Source organism: Antechinus flavipes, chromosome 4 (assembly GCF_016432865.1).
Source record: "Antechinus flavipes isolate AdamAnt ecotype Samford, QLD, Australia chromosome 4, AdamAnt_v2, whole genome shotgun sequence".
Lineage (NCBI taxonomy): Eukaryota > Metazoa > Chordata > Mammalia > Dasyuromorphia > Dasyuridae > Antechinus > Antechinus flavipes.
This window is the reverse complement of record NC_067401.1, coordinates 8,050,491-8,069,561: the sequence shown is the minus strand read 5'-3', so window position 1 is coordinate 8,069,561 and position 19,071 is coordinate 8,050,491. Positions and strand designations below refer to the sequence as shown.

General features: G+C 40.9%; 2 protein-coding genes across 4 annotated transcripts in view; one reads left to right on the top strand and one right to left on the bottom strand.

Annotated features, from left to right (window-relative positions):
• LOC127563075 (zinc finger protein 260-like) overlaps positions 1-19,071 on the top strand; it is a 298,396-nt gene that overhangs the window by 128,614 nt on the left and 150,711 nt on the right. The gene's annotated exons all lie outside the window — the stretch shown is intronic.
• LOC127563081 (zinc finger protein 260-like) lies at positions 865-18,286 on the bottom strand. Of its 3 annotated transcripts, XM_051999308.1 has the most exons (6): positions 17,972-18,286; positions 10,622-10,832; positions 10,056-10,138; positions 6,661-6,787; positions 5,541-5,636; positions 865-3,829 (listed from the first exon to the last, which is right to left on the bottom strand). In XM_051999308.1, exons 2-6 carry the CDS (start codon positions 10,650-10,652, stop codon positions 2,130-2,132), a joined length of 2,037 nt encoding a protein of 678 aa, XP_051855268.1. In that variant the 5' UTR covers positions 10,653-10,832; positions 17,972-18,286; the 3' UTR covers positions 865-2,129. The 3 variants fall into 3 exon arrangements, with proteins under 3 accessions (XP_051855268.1, XP_051855269.1, XP_051855270.1); XM_051999309.1 differs by lacking the exon at positions 17,972-18,286 and having other exon boundaries at positions 10,622-11,161; XM_051999310.1 differs by lacking the exons at positions 865-3,829; positions 5,541-5,636 and having other exon boundaries at positions 5,762-6,787.

Here is a 19,071-nt window from a genome sequence, read left to right as displayed (position 1 = left end):
CCTGAAGCACCCCCTTCTACATTTGGATAGCTTTGTTGGGAAATTTTTGTGACAACCAGTCAGAAACTGACCCTTTGAAACTCCCACCCTTTGTTCATCTGAACCTAATAAATACCTCTTTTCCGGAGGACCATCGTCACTTACTAAAAGATATGTATCATGCTTTCTCCAAGGCTTTTTTCTCTCCAGGCCAAATGATCTTCAATCCTTGAATGAATCCCTTTATGGCATAATTCTGAGTCTCTCCACAATCCTGGAATAAATTCAGCTTGCCAACATTCAGCTGGCCCGAACTGAACACACTCTTCCAGGTATGGTCAAAGGAAAATTACAATGGTATTATAAATTCTCATTCCTGAAAACTTTATCTTTCTTAATGAACTTCAAAGATAGTTTGGCTGCAACACAGTACTCATGCATACTGAGTTCATAATCCAATAATAATAAACAAAAAAAACTAAACTAAAATTTTTCATATTGCCATCAAATCGTCTCTCTCATCTTGAATTTTTGTTTTTAATCCACATGTAAAATCTAATATGTTAATTTTCATCCTTTGAAATCAACTCAGCCCCATGTTCTAGACTATCAAGATACTCCTAAATCCTGATATTTGGTATGACCCAGATTGATGTCAGCTTAGGTTTTTTAAAAGTGTTTATTATTATGAACTTGACAAAAATAGAGAGAGGATATAAACCTATAGACCACAGTCTTTGATCTTGAAGACTCTTACTGTCCAACCTCCTTACAGAGAGTCCCATGTCTGGCTAAATAGTGGGAGCTTCCTATATAGCCTTTGAATACCAATTTTACATCATTTCCATATACAAAAACTCTTGAAAAATAATACAAGTAATTGGATTTTGATTAAGTCCAGCTTGTTTTTTAATTACATAACAAACTTACATGTAATATTTCCAAAACTGTCATTTGACTATATCCCTTTCTGTACCTTCTTCAGTGCAATGAATGACAGTTGCCAAAGACAGAGGATAACATGTCTTCTACATCTTGGGTAGAAAGGCAGATGAAATGTTCATTTCAGACATGACCAAAGTGCTGAACTGCTTTGCTCAACTACAAAGATATGTTAAAATAGAAGGCTTTTAGGGAATGAGGGAAGAGACTTAGAAAGAAGCAGAGAAAGATTAGTGACAATAAGACCGAGCAGAAAAAAAAAAAAAAGTTGGTTTTGTTTTTTTAAAACATACAGAAGGGAATGAGAAATTTGGCAAATGCAGCATCACATAAGTCACTGACAAAAATATTCAAGCAGCTTGGGAGCCTGAAGCACTTCCTTGGCAGGCCTTTCAATCTGACTTCAAATTATTAATGATCACATTTTGGAATTGATAATTCAATCTGTTTTGGACCCATTTAATTTTATGACAATGTAGCCTACATTGCTCTGTTTTTTCCACAAAAGACTTAATTAGCTACTTTGTTTTAGGTTAAATTATGTCTACAACATTACTTTAACCTCAACCAATTAGCATTTCTTAAGTGACTGCTATGTTCCAGGCATGTGCTAAGCACTGGGGAGACAAAGAAAGATTTAAAAAATGAACAGTCCTGTCCCCTCAGTCTAATGAGAGGAAACAGCAATGTCAACAACCCTGCATCAACAAGGCATATGCTAGTTTACAACCAGTAAAGGAAATGAGCTAGCATATGTTCTTTTAAAATAATTTTTAAAAATAATTTTAATATGTTTTAGTATGACCTTCACCCCTTTCTACCCAAAGAGCCATCTCTTGTAACAAAGAATGAAGGTGGGGAGATTAAGAAACAATTTAACAAAACTAAACAACACAATCCAGGAAAGTTTGACAGCAAACACTTGTTATCTATCCCTAGTCCCATCTTTTTGAAAAAAGGGAGGCAAGTGCATTTCGCATATCCTGAGGTCAAACTGGGTCATTAAATTATGCTGCATTGAAGTTTTTTGTTTTGCTTACATTGTTATACTCTTGGTGCATACTACATTTCTGGTCCTCTGTACTTCATCCTGCATCAGTTCATATTGTCTTATGTTTCTTTGAATTCTTTACCATTTCTTATAGCACAGTCATATTTCATTATTTATATCACATAATACATGTAGCCATTCCCCAATTGATGGAAAACTACTTTGGAATAACTTGTTCTTCATGAAGGAATGTATTGCATTCAAAATGTTTTGATCCAGTATGGGTTTTCTGATGTTTAATGAGGTGTCCACTCTGGCTAAAGCCTTTCCCACATTCAATACATTTAAAGGGTTTCACTCCTGTATGGGTTCTCTGGTGTCTAATGAGATGTCCTCTCTGGCTGAAGCCTTTCCCACATTCATTACATTCAAAGGGTTTCACTCCTGTGTGAGTTCTCTGATGGGTGATAAGAACTGCTCTCTGTCTGAAGCCTTTCCCACACTCACTACATTCAAAAGGCTTCTCTCCAGTGTGAATTCTCTGATGATAAATTAGGTTTCCTCTCTGACTGAAAGCTTTTTGGCATTCATTACATTCAAAAGGTTTCACTCCAGTATGAGTTCTCTGATGTCTAATGAGATGTCCTCTCTGACTGAAGCCTTTACCGCATTCATTGCATTCAAAAGGTTTTTCTCCAGTATGGATTCTCTGATGGCTTTTTAATACTTGACTCTCAATGAAGGCTTTTCCACATTCGTTACATTCAAAGGGTTTCACTCCGGTATGGATTCTCTGGTGATAAATAAGCAACCCCCTCTGGCTGAATGCTTTCCCACATTCATTACATTCAAAAGGTTTCTCTCCAGTATGAATTCTCTGGTGGCTTTTGAGTACTTTACTCTCACTGAAGGCTTTTCCACATTCATTACATGCAAAGGGTTTCTCTCCTGTGTGAGTTCTCTGATGGGTAATAAGGATTGCCCTTCGGCTGAAGCATTTCCCACATTCACTGCACTCAAATGGTTTTTCACCAGTATGAATTCTTTGATGATAGATGAGCTGCCCTCTCTGGCTAAAAGCTTTCCCACACTGATTGCATTCAAAGGGTTTTACTCCAGTATGAGTTCTCTGATGTCTAACAAGATTGGCCCTCTGGCTAAACCCTTTCCCACATTCATTACATTCAAAAGGTTTCTCTCCAGTGTGAATTCTCTGATGGCTTTTGAGTACTTTACTTTCTCTGAAGGACTTTCCACATTCATTACATTTGAAGGGTTTCACTGCAGTATGAAATTTCTTATGTTTAGTCAAGATTTCCTTGTGCCTAAAGCCTTTCCCATATTGATCACATTCATGTTTTTCTCTAGTATCAATGCTCTGATGTCCAGTGACATTTTGTCTTCTGCCAAAGGCTTTTCCATATTCATTGTGTTCATATCGCCTTTCTCTTGTATGAATTCTATGAAATTTAATTAGATCTGAGCGGTAACTGAAGGGCTTCCTGCACAAGGTACACTTAACCAAGTTTTTCTCTAAGGAAGGTCTATTACACGTATTCAGGTCTGAAAAATCCCTGAAACTCTTTCCAAGTTTCTTGTAATTATGGAAATGTTTCTCCACCCCTCCCTTCCACAATGCACCTAAGACTGACCCTGGACTAAAACTTCTCCCCAGTGTATCACTCTGAGGCACACTATCTTTATTAAAAGTTGTTCTAGGAGTGATTGCTATTTCTTTGAACTGTCTCTCCTGGCTACCCTTCGATTTCTCTAAATTAATATCATTTTCTCTAGCTTTTCGAATCTTTGAACAATGAATAGGATCCTTTGACAATCTTTTCTTGGATAATTCTTGCATGCAAATAGCCTGTATCAGAAGGCAGTTGTTTGTAATTCTGCTTTCCTCAGTAAAGGAATCTGAAACAAAGGGGAAAGGGAGAAGTCACTAAGCTGTTTGTAAGGTAAGGAACTTTGATAGAAAACTTTAGTTTCTGTCCTTTTCATCAAGGGAAAAAATGTTCAATCTGGGCCAGGCAAAACAAACATCATTTAGAGGAAATGAAGTCAAAGACAGATAAAGACGTAATAATGGAGTATTTAGGTGCCCAAGACTCATAGAATTAAGAACCTATAGACATCATTAAAAATACACCAATGAAAAAAAAAGTTGTCCTCTACAGAATAGAGGAAAGTCCCTGAGGAAGGAATCAACTAACTTTATTAATCAAAAGAAAAAAATGTAAAGATTGCAAAGAATAGACAAAACTATCCCTATTTGCTGATGACACAATGATTTATTTATAGTAAACTCTAGGGAATCAAGAAAAAAACAAACTGAAGCAGTTAACAATTTTGGCTATTTAATAAATCCACAAAAATCAACAGCATTTCTGTGTGATAAGAACAAATCCAAGAAGCAACGATAGGGAACTCACACTCAAAATAATTACAAAGTGCATAAAATATTTGGAAGTCAATGCACAAAATCCAAAAGGAAATAACAAAGGAAGTACCAATCAAAATAATCACAAATGGATTAAATTTTCTGAAAGTTAATCTACCAGTTCTACTCAAATGAATATTTTAAAACATTTTTTTAAATGTTTTTAAATGTTTAAAAAAATTTTTAAACAAAATAACACATATCTCTTAGCTGATTGGAAGGATAATCATCTATTGTTGGGCTGAGCCAATATAATAAAAATGATGATACTATTTATTTATTTTTTATTTTATTTAATAATAACTTTATATTGACAGAATCCATGCCAGGGTAATTTTTTACAACATTATCCCTTGCACTCGCTTCTGTTTCGATTTTTCCCCTCCCTCTCTCCACCCCCTCCCCTAGATGGCAAGCAGTCCTATATATGTTAGATATGTTGCAGTATATCCTAGATACAATATATGTTTGCAGAACCGAGCAGTTCTCTTGTTGCACAGGGAGAATTGGATTCAGAAGGTAAAAATAACTCGGGAAGAAAATCAAAAATGCAAATAGTTCATATTCGTTTCCCAGTGTTCTTTCTTTGGGTGTAGCTGTTTCTGTCCATCAAATGATGATACTATTTAAACAAATGTACACATTTGGAACTATTTCAATCAAATTACTAAGGACATATGGTTGTTTCTGTCTTTTTGAGAAACAGGTCTAGAAGTGAGTTTTCTAGGTTCAAGATAATATGGACAATTGGAAATGTTTCTTGGTAGAAAGAGGTAATATCCTGGGTGGAGCTATGAATTGGCTCAGGTATTCTGGAAAGCAGTTTAGGATCATGTCCACAAAATAACTAAAATATCCATATCCTTTAAGCATATACCTCAAAGAGGCCAAAGACAGGAAGAAATATCACATATAGGCCAAGATATAACAGCACTTTTGTAGCTATAAAGAGTTTGGGAAAAATATGTTTTAGTTGATGGTTATTCACTTTTAATGTCTGTTAAAAACAACAAAAACTAAGGAACATACATCTCTTTTCTGAAACAGCCAAGTCCTGTGCTCAAGTGAAAGATATGTCTCATATTAGTCAGCCCAGGGTCTTTGTCCCAGGTCCTGAAGTCTTTGAGAGGACCAAAGAAGAAGATACCTAGAAGATTCTCATCTACCTGCTTTTCACTCACTCACCTGGACAGGAGCATCTTGGGTCTCCTCCCTTGGGTCTCCATGGGGCTTCTCCTCTCTCCAATAGAGAGATCACATCAAGTTTGGAAACAGGAAGTCCTGTGTATAAGGAGAGAAGTGAAAAATTGCTAGGAGCAGGCAGCAAATTACCTCTAATCTCAGAAAAGAGGACAGCTAGATGGCACAGAAGGGAGGCAAGGGAGTGCCAAAGCATGCACCATTCTGTGATGCAAAGGAACCTAGCTCACAGATCTGGTGAGGGCTCAGAAAGAAAACCAGTTCATTAACCTCTCTCAGTGTGAAGGAGGTCAGACTTTCTCATCTACCTCAGCAGAGACTGGGATCTCTCAAGTGACTGATTAATCATCACACCTTCATTAAGCATCTATTACATGCTACCAGACACTATGCTAGGTTGTTTAGATCTGGGCAAACATCATGAAGATGTTGCCAGAGAAGGACCAACATTGGGAGCCTCTTAAAGACTGGGCTAGGAAAGGTCCTTGGAAGGAGGAGGCAGTCCCCCAATGATTGAAGGCCTCATGGAGACAGAGGGTACCATGTTCCTGGAGAGGACAAAGGGGAGTGATATGACCCCAGAGCTCTAGAAATGGGCCGTGGAGATCCGGCCGAGACGGCTGTTGGGACTTCCTGCTGAAATCTTTCAATCAGGAAGTATTTATGTGGGAAGTAGGTAGACAAAGTGCAAAGAACTGGACCAGGGCAAGGTCAAGTTTAGCTAAGACATCATCCTGCTGACTTGCCTTGTGGGTTTTCCAGGCTCCTCAGTAAAATCCATGCCGAAACTTCTGAAGAAAAGGGGGAGGAAAGGCTTTCCAGAAGGAGAAGTATCCTAATTCCCCAGAATCTCTGACCCGAGGAACAGGGAGCAGAGAAGCTGCAGCCTCGGGCTGGCACAGGGAAGCTGTCAGACTGCCGTTCACAGCGCGGAAAGGTCTTTTGCCTGGGAGCACAGAGCAGGAGGACTCTTCACACTGGCCATAAAGAACTTAGGACCCTCCTGAAGGGATGAGCCCCAATCCAGAAGTTCTGCTCAGCATTTCGGGCAGCAAGGAAGACTGCCAAGACAGTCGCCAAGGGTCAGACTGATCAGCCCACTTACCCAAGGAGACCAAGTTCTGGTAGTTCTCCAGCATCACGTCTCTGTACAGGGCCCTCTGGGCCGGCTCCAGGTACCTCCATTCTTCCTGGGTGAAGTCCACAGCCACGTCCCTGAACATCACCGACTCCTGAGTCAAACACATGCGAGCTAAACCAGAGGCCGTTTCTCCAAATGTGGACATGAGCCACATTTTGTCCTAGACTCATGGACAGCATTTCTTTATTGATCATATATGCCCTAAAAAATCCTTTCCACAAGGAAATCTCAAGAAAATCATGTCTTTGACTCCTAAAGCCCCAACCTAGGATCCGCTTCTTGCTGACATACAATCCTCCTACAGCAGTCACTGCCCTAGTAGAACCTCCTAGCAGCATGGTCACAGCCTCCCTGCTAACCACCACCCGGGCAGATGGTCTCAGGGGACCCTGTCCCCACTCGGCTGATCAAGCTCAGAGCCTCTCCATTTCCAACTGTTAATGGCCCTTTACTCTCTCTTCTAGAATGATCTCACTGCTTCTTCCCTGGAATAAGGCAGTGTCCAGGTTATAAAATGCAACTATGAACAATGGTGGGGACCGGCTCTGTCCTCAGGGAGCTAGTCCATGGATAGGAGGCAGGAAGGTGGTGGCACTTTTTCCACTGTCAAATAAAGACTTATCCATGCCTCCTCAGGCTGGGTGATCCTTGTCTATATACCAGAAAACACCCAGCAGGCTCAGGCAGGGGGAATGTATCTGTGCAACCTGAGGCTCGCCGTCTCTTATCTTCTATTCTCCCAACAGAACAGGGCCAGCTAAATTTTCAGTTAAAAAATAGATTTTTTGAAAAAAAAAAAAGATTTTCAGGGCAGTTGGGTGGTGCAGTGGATAGAGCACCAGCTCTGAAGTCAGGAAGACCTGAGTTCAAATTTGATCTCAGACACTTAACACATCCTGGCTGTGTGACCCTGTGCAAGTCACTTAACCCCAATTGCCTCAGCAAAAAAATATAAAAAAAAGAAAAGAAAAAAATAGATTTTCTTTGATATCTTTTGTTTTGACTTTGTCTCTATTTCTTGTTCTATCCTTCCAACCTTACCTAGAGAATTATCTCTTAGAATAAGATTGCTATTGTGTGTTTTTTTTAAATAGAAGAAGGAAAAAAGAAATTCAGCAAACCTGATGAATGTATTAGAAAAACCAGACCCGACGCAAATGCTCTACCCTGCTGGGCCCCCATCTTTGCAAAAGAATGGGGAGAGGATTCCCTTTCTTCATCTTTGCTTCAAAACCTCACGGTTTCACAACACTCAATCCTGACTAGTTTGTGCTCAGTCTTCCCATTCACACTCTTGTCTTTGCTTCCCCAGCCCAGCTCACTTCATGTTGCATTAGTTCATATTAGCTTTTCCGTTCTTCTCTGTATTCTGTATTTGCATTGTTTGTGATCGCACGCTCATGTTCCATTTCATATCCTCCCATCAATAAACAGCTTTATTTCCAATTATTTTCTACCATAAAAAATGCTGCTATAAATATTCTGGTAACTGTCGGGATTTCCTCGTCGATGGTGTCTTCAGGATATAAGCCACCAGTAATTAAATCTTTATAGCCAAGGGTATAGATATTTTAGTCACTTTATGTGCATAATATTGCTTTCCAGAAGGGTTATCTTAAATCACAGACATCAAACATAGCATTCCTACACCTGTTTTTTGACAACTTCTCTAGCACTGACTATTCTCATTTTTGCCAATTTGGGGGTATGAAGAAAAAATAGAGCGTTATTCTGATGTGCATTTCTCTAGTTATCAGTCATGTGGGGTATTCTCTCACTTAGTTGTTAACAGATTGAGATTCTTCTTTGGAGAACTACTTCTTCACCTTTTGATCGCTTATATTTCTGCTGATTGGATACCAAAACCCTTATCTGAGAAATTTAATAAGATTTTACTCAATCAACCACTTTTCTTCTTATTGCTTATGCAAAAAATTTTCATAAAATCAGATTCATCTGTTTATCTTTTGAAACAGCCTTTATCCCTAGAGTTTGATTTAGAATTAAATGCTCAACAGATTGTTTTCAAAAAGCTATTATAAATGACAGGGCACAGTGGATAGAGTGTCAGCCCTGGAATCAGGAAGAGCAGTCACTTAATCCTGGTTGCCTCAGTTTCCTCATCTATAAAATGAGCTGGAGAAAAAAATGGTCAATCACTCTAGCAATTTTTGGCCCCCGCACCAAAAAAAAAACAAAAATAAAAAAACCTCAAATGGAATCACAGAGAGTCAACCACACCTGAGAACAACAATAATGACATGAAAAATTATTCTAAGTTCCTACTGATTAGAAAAATGCAAATTAAACCAATGAGGTACCATCTCCCAACTCTCAGAGGGGCTAAGATGTCAGGAAAAGAAAGTGACAAATGCCGGCGGGGATGAAAGAAGACAGTTGTCACTCATGCATTGTTGGTGGAGTTATGAACTGATCCGACCATTCTCGAGAGCAATTTGGAACTACACTCTAAAGCTCTATCTAACTCTATACATTCTGACCCAGAAATACCACCGTGAGGTCTGTATCTCAAAGAGATCAAAGAAAAAGGAAAAGGATCTCTGTGTACAAAAATATTTAGAGCAGCTCTTTTTATGGTGGCAAAGAACTGGAAATTAAGGAGATACCTATCCATCACCTGGGGAATAGTTGAACCAAGTATGGTATATGAATGAATAGAACACTATTATGCTAAAAGAAATGATGGGAAAGGTTTCAGAGAAACCTGGGAAGCCTTGGATGGGAAGCACTGAAACAAAGAAAGTGAAAAGAACCAGGAGAACATAATGCACAGTAACAGCAATATTGCAATAATAATCAACTGTGAAGGAATAAATAACTGATGAAGACAATGATTCACTGTAATTCTAAAGGATTTATGAGGAAAAATGCTCTCCATCTCCAAAGAATGAATGACTCAGAATGCAGCTGGATCAATTCACTCTTTTAAAAATATACATATATAGTTAATGCAAAGCTTTATTTTGCATGACTATATAAATCTGTAATGGGTTTTATTTTTCTTGCCTTTTCAATGGGAAAGGGAGAGAAGATGGACAGAATTCCATACCAAAAATAAAATAAAACTGAATTTAAAAAAAAGTATAGACCTTGATTTTAGAATTTTTTGATAACTATTATGGAGACATTTTAACTCTCATGATCTGTAAGTTTAATATCATCTCTCAGACTAGCCGGAGGCTTTGAGAAGAAGACTTCAAAGGTTCAGATCTCTAAAAAAAAAAGACTGAAAAGAAAAGATATCACTGAAAACAAAAGGAAGAAATATATTGATTCACTGAGAAATGACATATTGTGCAATGTGACACAGAAGAAAGAGAAAGCAAATTTGAACTAACCTGAAACCTGGCTGTGAGGAACCCCAAAGTCATTCCCTCCTCAACCTCCATGCTGCTGTCTTGGTGAAGAACAGGGCCTTGAGCTAGATAAGCAGAAAGAAATTATGGGACATCAATCCTAAACCTAAGCTCCTAAACAAAGCCCTAGCCTTCTTTACCCAAGCCCTTCTTCATGGGCAATCCTACAGTCTAAATTAGTTCTTTATGGAACTTCTCTACTCATAGCTGCCATTCACTGCTGAAAAGAAGTTATGATAACATTTGTTGAACTAAATGTCTTCTAAATTCATTCTACCTTCAACTGAGCCTTCATTTTGTCAATCCTTTCCTTCAGGCATGTCATACAGTAGGCACTTAATAAATGTTTATTAAATTAATAGACTAGCTTGGAGAATCTTGCCAGGATAATGATATGTCCTAAAGGGAAATGAAATCAGGAAGGGAAATAAAAGTTGGAGCCAGCAGCTATAACTGTCCTTTCCCAGCTGTCAGGTTTCCTGCCTCTCCCCACTTCCATCCCCCGGATAGGATGCTACTTCCCCCATCCACACTTCTGGAATTCTCACCTCTCTCCCCAAGCATCGTGTCTAAGGCCATGTGGTCACCTGTCCAATTCTCTCTGGTCAGCCAGGATGACCAAACAGTTCCAGGGGCTGCTCCTTCACCTCAGGTGCTGTAATAGAACTTGGATTAAAGGTCTCAGGACAGGAATCTTCTTCTGGGCTGGAGACATTTTCCTGGGAGACATCATCTACCACTTTCTAGTAAAGCTGGGACCTGGGAAGTCAAAAGCAAGATCACTTCAATTGGGCCCTTCACTCTGGGGCTCAGATCTTGGTCCCATCTGAAAACTGGCTCTCCCGTTCTACAGGCTGGGGATCAGTTAGGATCCTTTCAATAAAATCAGCGTTTGTAAAACAAGGCTGTCCAGAAGCAGCTATACCCAGAGAAAGAACACTGGAAATGAATATAAACTGCTTGCATTTATGTTTTTCCTCCCGGGTTATTTATACCTTCTGAATTCAATTCTCCCTGTGCAACAAGAAAACTGTTCGGTTCTGCACACATATTGTATCTAGGATATACTGCAACCCATTCAACATGTAAAGGACTCTTGCCATCTGGGGGAGGGGAAAAATTGGAACAGAAATGAATGCAAGGGATAATGCTGTAAAAAATTACCCTGGCATGCGTTCTATCAATAAAAAATTATTAAAAAACAAAAAAACAAACAACAACAACAACAAAAAAAAAAACCAAGGCTGTCCATTATCACTTCTATTTGACCTAGTCTGAGAAATTTTGTCACAGACAAAAAAGGAAACTGAGGGAATGAATGTCAGTAAAATAGAAACAAAATGACCACTTTCAGGAGATGGTATTGTGGTATTCTTAAAAAACTCTAGAAAGTCAACTAAAAAATAATTGAAATAATAATTTCAGGATATAAAATAAATTCACATAAATGATTAGAGTTTCTATTTAATACCAACAAAAAATAGCAGGAAGAGAAAGAGAAATTCTATTTAAAATTACTACAGAATGTATGAAATACTTGAGAATTTACCTCACACACACAAGAATGATATAAATATAACTACAAATGACTGCTTATTGAAATACAGACCTAAATAAGTAGAATAATAATTGCCTATGAATATGTGAAGTCAATATGATAAAAGTGAAAATTCTACCTAAATTATTTATTCAATGCCATATTAATCAAACTATCAAAGAATAACTAATAAAAACTAATGGGAAAATCAGATGGTAGTATGGAAGAAATTGGATTTTAATGGACATTTCACTCCATATACCAAGAAGAAATGCATATGTAACTTAGCTATAAAAGGTCACATAGCAAACAAGTTAGAAAAACATGAAAATCTTATTTTTCAGCTCTGTGGAGAGAAGAAAAGTTCATGACCAAACAAGGAATAGAGGGGATCACGGAAGATAAAATGTGTTAAGGGACAGGTCAATTCTTTGACAGCCTTAACAACTGTGGATCATAGCATCTGAAGGAGTAGCAGGGCAGCCTTTGCTGACACAGGGGTTGCAGACTGGGAATGAGATAAATTGGAGGCAGGGGAAGAGGAGAGTGGTCAGACAATGCAACAGCCTCTCAGTCGGAGAGGTCAAGGAATCGCAACTGCCTCTTAGACTCCTTGTATCATCCTCTTACACGAGGAGATCCATTCTAGGTTGGATCTCCAGCAGCCACTATCAGGTGGCTCCCATGTATTCCAACAGCTCTCCCATGTATTCCAACAAAAATGAATAATTTTGGTTGCGTATTTCAATTTAAAACAAATCCCAAAACTTGAAAAAAATTTAGAAAGAACTTTAAGTCTCTTGACAGAAGACTATGGACCAGAAAACAACATGGCTCCCTCTCATCAAATCTCTGTGAGGTTTACTCTAGCACTCAGACAAGAACACCAGCACATAAAGTAACATGTACATCATATGTGTTGGGTCAATTAAGATGTATATCAGCAAATATAAAGATTCAATAAAAGTTGATAGAAGCCAAAACACAAAGGAATCACAAATTTGGGTGGATCTAAAACAAGACCTGAGTGAGTAATGTTTCTTTAAGTTATCACTGGCATTCCTGGAGAATCACTGAAATCAGTGTGACTTTCTTTTCTCATAAAGTTAATTTAAATAATATGATAATTAATATTGTGACATGTAACATTACATATGATAATTTAAAGTTTTTCCAAACAAAATAACAAAGCATTTGTTCACATACAAAATTTTTTACCAAAAAACCCAAATTTAACTAATCTAAGTTTATAAGGAAAACAATTAACGAGAAAAAAATCTTTCTAGCAAGTTCTTTGAAAAAGGTTTCATTTCTATGATATAAAACGGGAGTAGCTGAGCCAATTGGAGTACGTGAATGTAATGGAATATTATTGTACTTTAATAAATGAGGAATTAGATGATTTCAAAGAGATATGGAAAGACTTGACTGGAATGATGTGAGCACATGAATTGGGCAATGAGCTAAACCAAGAGAGCAATTTTTTTTAACCATAACATCAATATTATTATAAAAACAATTCTGAAGATTGTTACAAGATGAAGAAAGAATTGAACAATAGTAGAAGGATAATTCACATAACAGCAATAACACTGTAAAGACAGCTTTGAGAGCTGTAAGAATGTGGAAACTGAGTGGCTGCCTATCAGTGGGAGAATGGCTGAGTAAGTTATGGTGTATGAATGTTATGGAATATTATTGTTCGGTAAGAAACGACCAACAGGATGATTTCAGAGAGACCTGGAGAAGCTTACAGGAACTGATGCTGAGTGAAATGAGCAGGACCAGGAGATCATTGTACACGGCAACAGCAATACTATATGATGATCAATTCTGATGAACGTGGCTCTCGATTAACAGTGAGATGATTCAAACCAGTGCCATTTGTTCAGTGATGAAGAGAGCCATCTACATTCAGAGAGAGGACTGTGGGTACTGAGTGTGGAGCACAAAATAGCATTCTCACTCTCTCTGTTATTTGCTTACATTTTGTTTTTTTTCCCAGTTTTTTTCTCTTACTTCTTGATCTGAGTTTTCTTGTGCAGCAAGATAACTGTATAACTATATATACAGATATTGGACTTAACATATATTTCAACATATTTAACATGTATTGAACTACCTGCCAACTAGGGGAGGGGGTGGGGGGAAGGAGAGGAAACTTTGGAACAAAAGATTTTACAAGAGTAAATGTTGGAAAATTTACCTATGCATATACTTCGCTAATTAATTATTTTTTTAAAAACAGACTACCATGAATGCCAAGGCCTGAGAATAGACATATGGTCCATCTCACCAGAGAAATGAGAAAGGAAGGAGGTAGAGTGAAAAATTCATTTTTTTGAGCATGAGCAATGAGGGAATTTGGAGGTAAGAGGAAAGGAAAATACATTTCTATTCATTAAAAAAAATTTTTAATTAAAAAAAATGAAAGCATAACCCAATCACATAGCTCTCAATAAGATTGTAATATGTTGAATGCAAATAAGTTTTTGTACCATTAGCATTTTTTATTATAGCTTTTTATTTACAAATATATGCATAGGTAATTTTTCAGCATTGACAATTGCCAAATCTTTTGTTCCAACTTTTTCCCTCCTTCTCCCCACTCCTTCCCCCAGATGGCAGGTTGACCAATACATGTTAAATATGGTAAAGTATAAGTTAAATACAATATATGTTTACATGTCCAAATAGTTATTTTGCTGTACAAAAAGAATTGGACACTGAAATATTGTACAATTAGCCTGTGAAGGAAATAAAAAATGCAGGTGACAAAAATAGAGGGATTGGGAATTTTATGTAGTGGTTCCTAGTCATCTCCCAGAGTTCTTTCACTGGGTGTGGCTGGTTCAGTTCATTCCTGCTCCATTGGAGCTGATTTGGTTCATCTCATTGTTGAAGATGGCCACTTCCATCAGAATTGATCATCATATAGCACCGTTGTTGAAGTATATAATAATCTGGTCCTGCTCATTTCACTCAGTATCAATTCATGTCAGTCTCTCCAGGCCTTTCTGAAATCATTCTGCTGGTCATTTCTTACCCAACAATAATATTCCGTAATATTCATATACCACAATTTATTCAGCCATTCCTCACTGTTGGGCATCCACTCAGTTTCCAGTTTCTGGCCACTAAAAAGAGAGCTGCCACAAACATTCTTGCACACATGGATCCCTTTCCCTTCTTTAAAATCTCTTTGGGATATAAGCCCAGTAGTAACACTGCTGGATCAAACAGTATGCACAGTTTGATAACTTTTTGAGCATAGTTCCAAATCATTCTCCAGAATGGCTGGATGTGTTCACATCCACCAACAATGCATTAGTGTCCCAGTTTTCCCACATCCCCTCCAACATTCCGCATTACCCTTCCCTGTCATTCTAGCCAAACTGACAGGTGTGTAGTGGTATATCAGAGTTGTCTTCATTTGCATTTCTCTGATTAATAATGACTTGGAGCATCTTTTCATATGGCTAAAAATAGTTTCAATTTCTTCATCTGAGAATTGTCTGTTCATATCCTTTGACCATTTATCAATTGAAGAATGGCTTGATTTCTTATAAATTAGTATCAATTCTCTCTATATTTTGGAAATGAGGCCTTTATCAGAACCTCTGACTGTAAAAATGTTTTCCCAGTTTATTGTTTCCCTTCTAATCTTGTTTGCATTAGTTTTGTTTGTACAAAAATTTTTCAATTAGATACAATCAAAATTTTCTATTTTGTGGTCAATAGTTGATCTCTAGTTCCTCTTTGGTCATAAATTCCTTCCTCTTCCACAGGTCTGAGAGCTAAACTATCCTGTGTTCCTCTCATTTATTTATAATCTCATTCTTTATACCATTAGCAGTTTTATCCTTTTTCAAGTTTTAACTTTGGGCATGTTTTATAATTTTAGTACATGACACATTAGCATATACTAAGTGTATGACCCATAAATAAATATGCACACATTGACTGGGGGTAGGAAAGGCACTCTATAGTGAGAAAAAAGAGAGTGGTAACTGTAGGGGACAAAAAAAAAACCATAGCACCAGATCAGTAATGAGATTCATTCATGAAAAACCTACTGTGACTTACCTACCAGGGGAACAAGGCCTTGTGGGCCCGATGGATTGGCGGTGGAGTTGGGGATCAGCTACCAAAGACCTGGCCATTTGGGGGTGATTTTTTAATTTTTATTTTTGGTCACAACAATGCACAAAGATCTATCCACTGCAGTGTGGAAGGGACACACCCCAACTACTCCCAGCCCCCACTAAAAAAAAAGGCACAGGCCTTTACTGCATTTTTCATTAGAGTGTGAATCCAGGGGCTTAAAAAAAAAAGATAAATATGCATGGATTTATTATTTAATCATAAAGGACATTAACTTTGTCCATAAACTAAGAAAAATGAAACTTAGCTAGCTTTATTATTTTAAAAACCAATCACTAAATCTGTCCTTTTCCCCAAACCTTTCTTATATTAGATTTTAGGACAAGCTCCCTGGCCTCCTCTTCCTCACCATTCCCTCTCCTTCCAGCCCAGCTGCTTCCCACCCAGTTGCCTCCCACAAACCCAAGTGGAAACAGCTTTCAACCGGGGACTCCAGAGCTCCGGGAAGAGCCCCCATCTGGCCCCTTCAGCCTGGCCCTACTTCCAGACCCATTCCCTGAAATGAAGGGAGCTACTAAAGGGAGCTATCACTCTGGAGAAGGGACCCACTTTCTTCCACACCTCCACCCAACTGCCAAGAGTGTCAGTAGAGACCAAAAGTCTCAGGGATGGAGAACTCCCTCCAGCCCCATCTTGCCTCCAACCCCTGGGGAGCTGTCCAAGTGCTGACCCGAGCAGGAGGCTCTGTGCTCCATAGCTCCCACTGTCAGCCACCATCCCCCTGGACTTCACAATTTCTATTATCAGCTACCTCCCTGTGGGCTCCTCAGCTCCCACTATCACCCACGGTCCCCAACAGGGGCCCACATGATCTTCCCTGAGACGCCTCTTGTGTGCAAGCAGTGATTGAGCCCGGCTTTGCGGGAGGAAGTGATGAGAATTTATTCACTCCTCTGGCCGCCTCAGCTGGCAAAAACCACTGGGAGAGCGTGCCCACGAGTGAACAAGGACACCTCCTTGGAAAGGCTCCAATGTCGTTTTGGCTCTGCCCTCACCGCCCCCCCCCATCCCCAGGACCCACGGAGGAGTCCCGGCTGGGGAAGGAAGGTCCCGCAGGACGGGAGGCCGGCAGCCCGGGGCTGGCAGGGCCGGGCAGAAGCGCTTGTACCGCAGTCCTGGGGGGTCTCTTCCAATTGCCCAACCTCCGGGGAGCCCCACATTCCTGCAAGAAGAGCGTCTGGGCTCTGGCACCCCCTCCCAAGTACTCGGACAAACACCCCCCCCCCCAACTCCCTAGCACTCAGGTCCAAGCTCACACGGACCCAACGATCAAGAAGCCAAACTGCTGGCCAGTGGGCTACCGGACAAGCATGGAAACAGTCCCGCCCTCAGGGGGCTTCCTGGGGGGGATGGAGTCACGGCAGCGAGAGGAGGGGGAGATGCCGGAGCCTCGGTCAGAGAGTCACGGGGGAAGAGAGAGAGCATCCCGAGGCAGCATCAGGATCCTCCCAGGGTCCCGTGGGGCACTGAACGCCACCCCAGAATTCCTTCCCGTCAGACCAGGCGGGACAGAGCCCAGAGCAAGGAGGGGATCCGGCGCCCAATTGGGGAAGGGGGTTCTTCCCTGAGCCCCTGGGACAGGAAGACCCTAAGGTGGGGGCTTGAACTCCCACCTCGGATGGCTGCCGGAGGGCGCAGCAGGAGTGAGGCGTTTGGACATGGTGACCCAGGACACCACCCATCTCTCACGCATCCCCAGGCGCTGCCTGCTGGGCCTGGAGGTCTCGAGGAGGGGACAACCGGGGTCTCAGCCCGGAAGAAGAGAGGGCCCGGTCCAGTGCAGACTGGGGGATCAGAGGAGCGGTACAAGAAGCCGCCGGTGTGGACAAGCGGCTTCTCCCACGGAAAAGACGGACCCGTGGGCGGGTCAATGGGAGACGCGGCCGATTGACAGAGGGAGCGGGATCGGGGTCACGGCTGACGGGAACGGGGTGTCTAGACCAGAGAAAGGGCTTAGGGAGAGACCCCGAGGCTGCGGGAGGTCAGGTCCACGCATCAGCAACGCCAGCACAGGCTCACACCTTTTCCACACCGGGGGCACGCACACTCCTCAGACATGTACACGTGCACACACTCTAACTCGCGTGTGAGTATGTGGGTGGAGGCGTCGCGCCTGCGCACTCGCTCCGTCCCCTTACCTTTACCCTCCTCCCAGTCTCGGCTCTCGGACCCGCGTGGCCCGCAGCCCAACCCTCACCTGACAGATTGCCGGGCCCAGGCTCTGCGAGCCCCAAAAGGACCACTCCCACAATGCATCCGGCTAGGGAAAGAGGGTCGAGTCATGCTTGGGGATGGGAGGGGGGAAGAAAGAGAGAAAGATGTGTCTCCAGATGCATCCTGGGAAATGGAGTCTGGGAGCTGGAAGGCAGCCTGGGAGCCCGTGCCGGTTTGCATCTCTAGACCCTCCTGCCCCAAGCAGGAGTCTCTGCGTCTGCGCTCTGGAAGGGGTGCCCTCGGCTTCCTTGCTCACATACGTCACCTTGGCCTGTCCCTTCCACTCCCCCTCCCCTGTCCCGGCCAGTTTGTGTTATTTCTGTCCTGAAAAAGGCTTACTTTTCCTAACCTTGTATTAATAGACGTACGGGTCTCAGGTTACCCCCGGGGGTCTGGCGTGTGCGTGGGTCTGTGCCCTAGGCGCTCGGGGGGCGGAGGGGAGTGGGGAGAGAGAAGAGGAGGGAGAGAATGTCTTCTTAGAGAGACATGTATATCTTGTCTCCCTAGACACGCGTGTGTAAATACGCAGACACGTGTGCAGTCTGCCTTACTGTAGCCGGACTCAGGGTCTACTAGAGCCTCCAGAATTTCTTCAACAGAACTAGTTGTCCGGTTGTACCTCCCCCACCTTGTATTGCTGCGATTGACTTTTTCCAAATAGAAGTGCTGCTCTTGATCAGAGAAATACAAATTAAGACAACTCTGAGGTATCCCTACACACCTCTTAGATTGGCTAAGATAGCAAAAAGATAATGACGAATGTTGTAGAGAAATGGGAAAACTGGAATACTGATGCATTGTTGGTGGAGTTGTGAACGGATCCAACCCTTCTGGAGAGCAATCTGGAACTATGTGTCTCTACTGGGCTTACCTCCCAAAGGGATCTTAAAGGAAGGAAAGGGACCCATGTGTGCAAAAATGTTTGTGGCGGCTCTTTTTGTAGTGGCCAGAAACTGGAAACTGAGGGGATGCCCATCAATTGGAGAATGGCTGAATAAATTGTCGTACATGAATGTTATGGAATACTATTATTCGGTAAGAAATGACCAGCAGGATGAATACAGAGAGGCCTGGATGATGCTG

Bases quoted from the DNA above. Each gene is read 5' to 3' on its own strand.
- LOC127563081 (XM_051999308.1), bottom strand. From the start codon at position 10,652: ATGGCCTTAGACACGATGCTTGGGGAGAGAG. The intron at 10,139-10,621 runs GTGAGAATTCCA...CTGCTTATCTAG, and splicing joins CACGATGCTTGGGGAGAGAG to CTCAAGGCCCTGTTCTTCAC. The intron at 6,788-10,055 runs GTTAGTTCAAAT...TGTTTGACTCAG, and splicing joins TCCTCACAGCCAGGTTTCAG to GAGTCGGTGATGTTCAGGGA.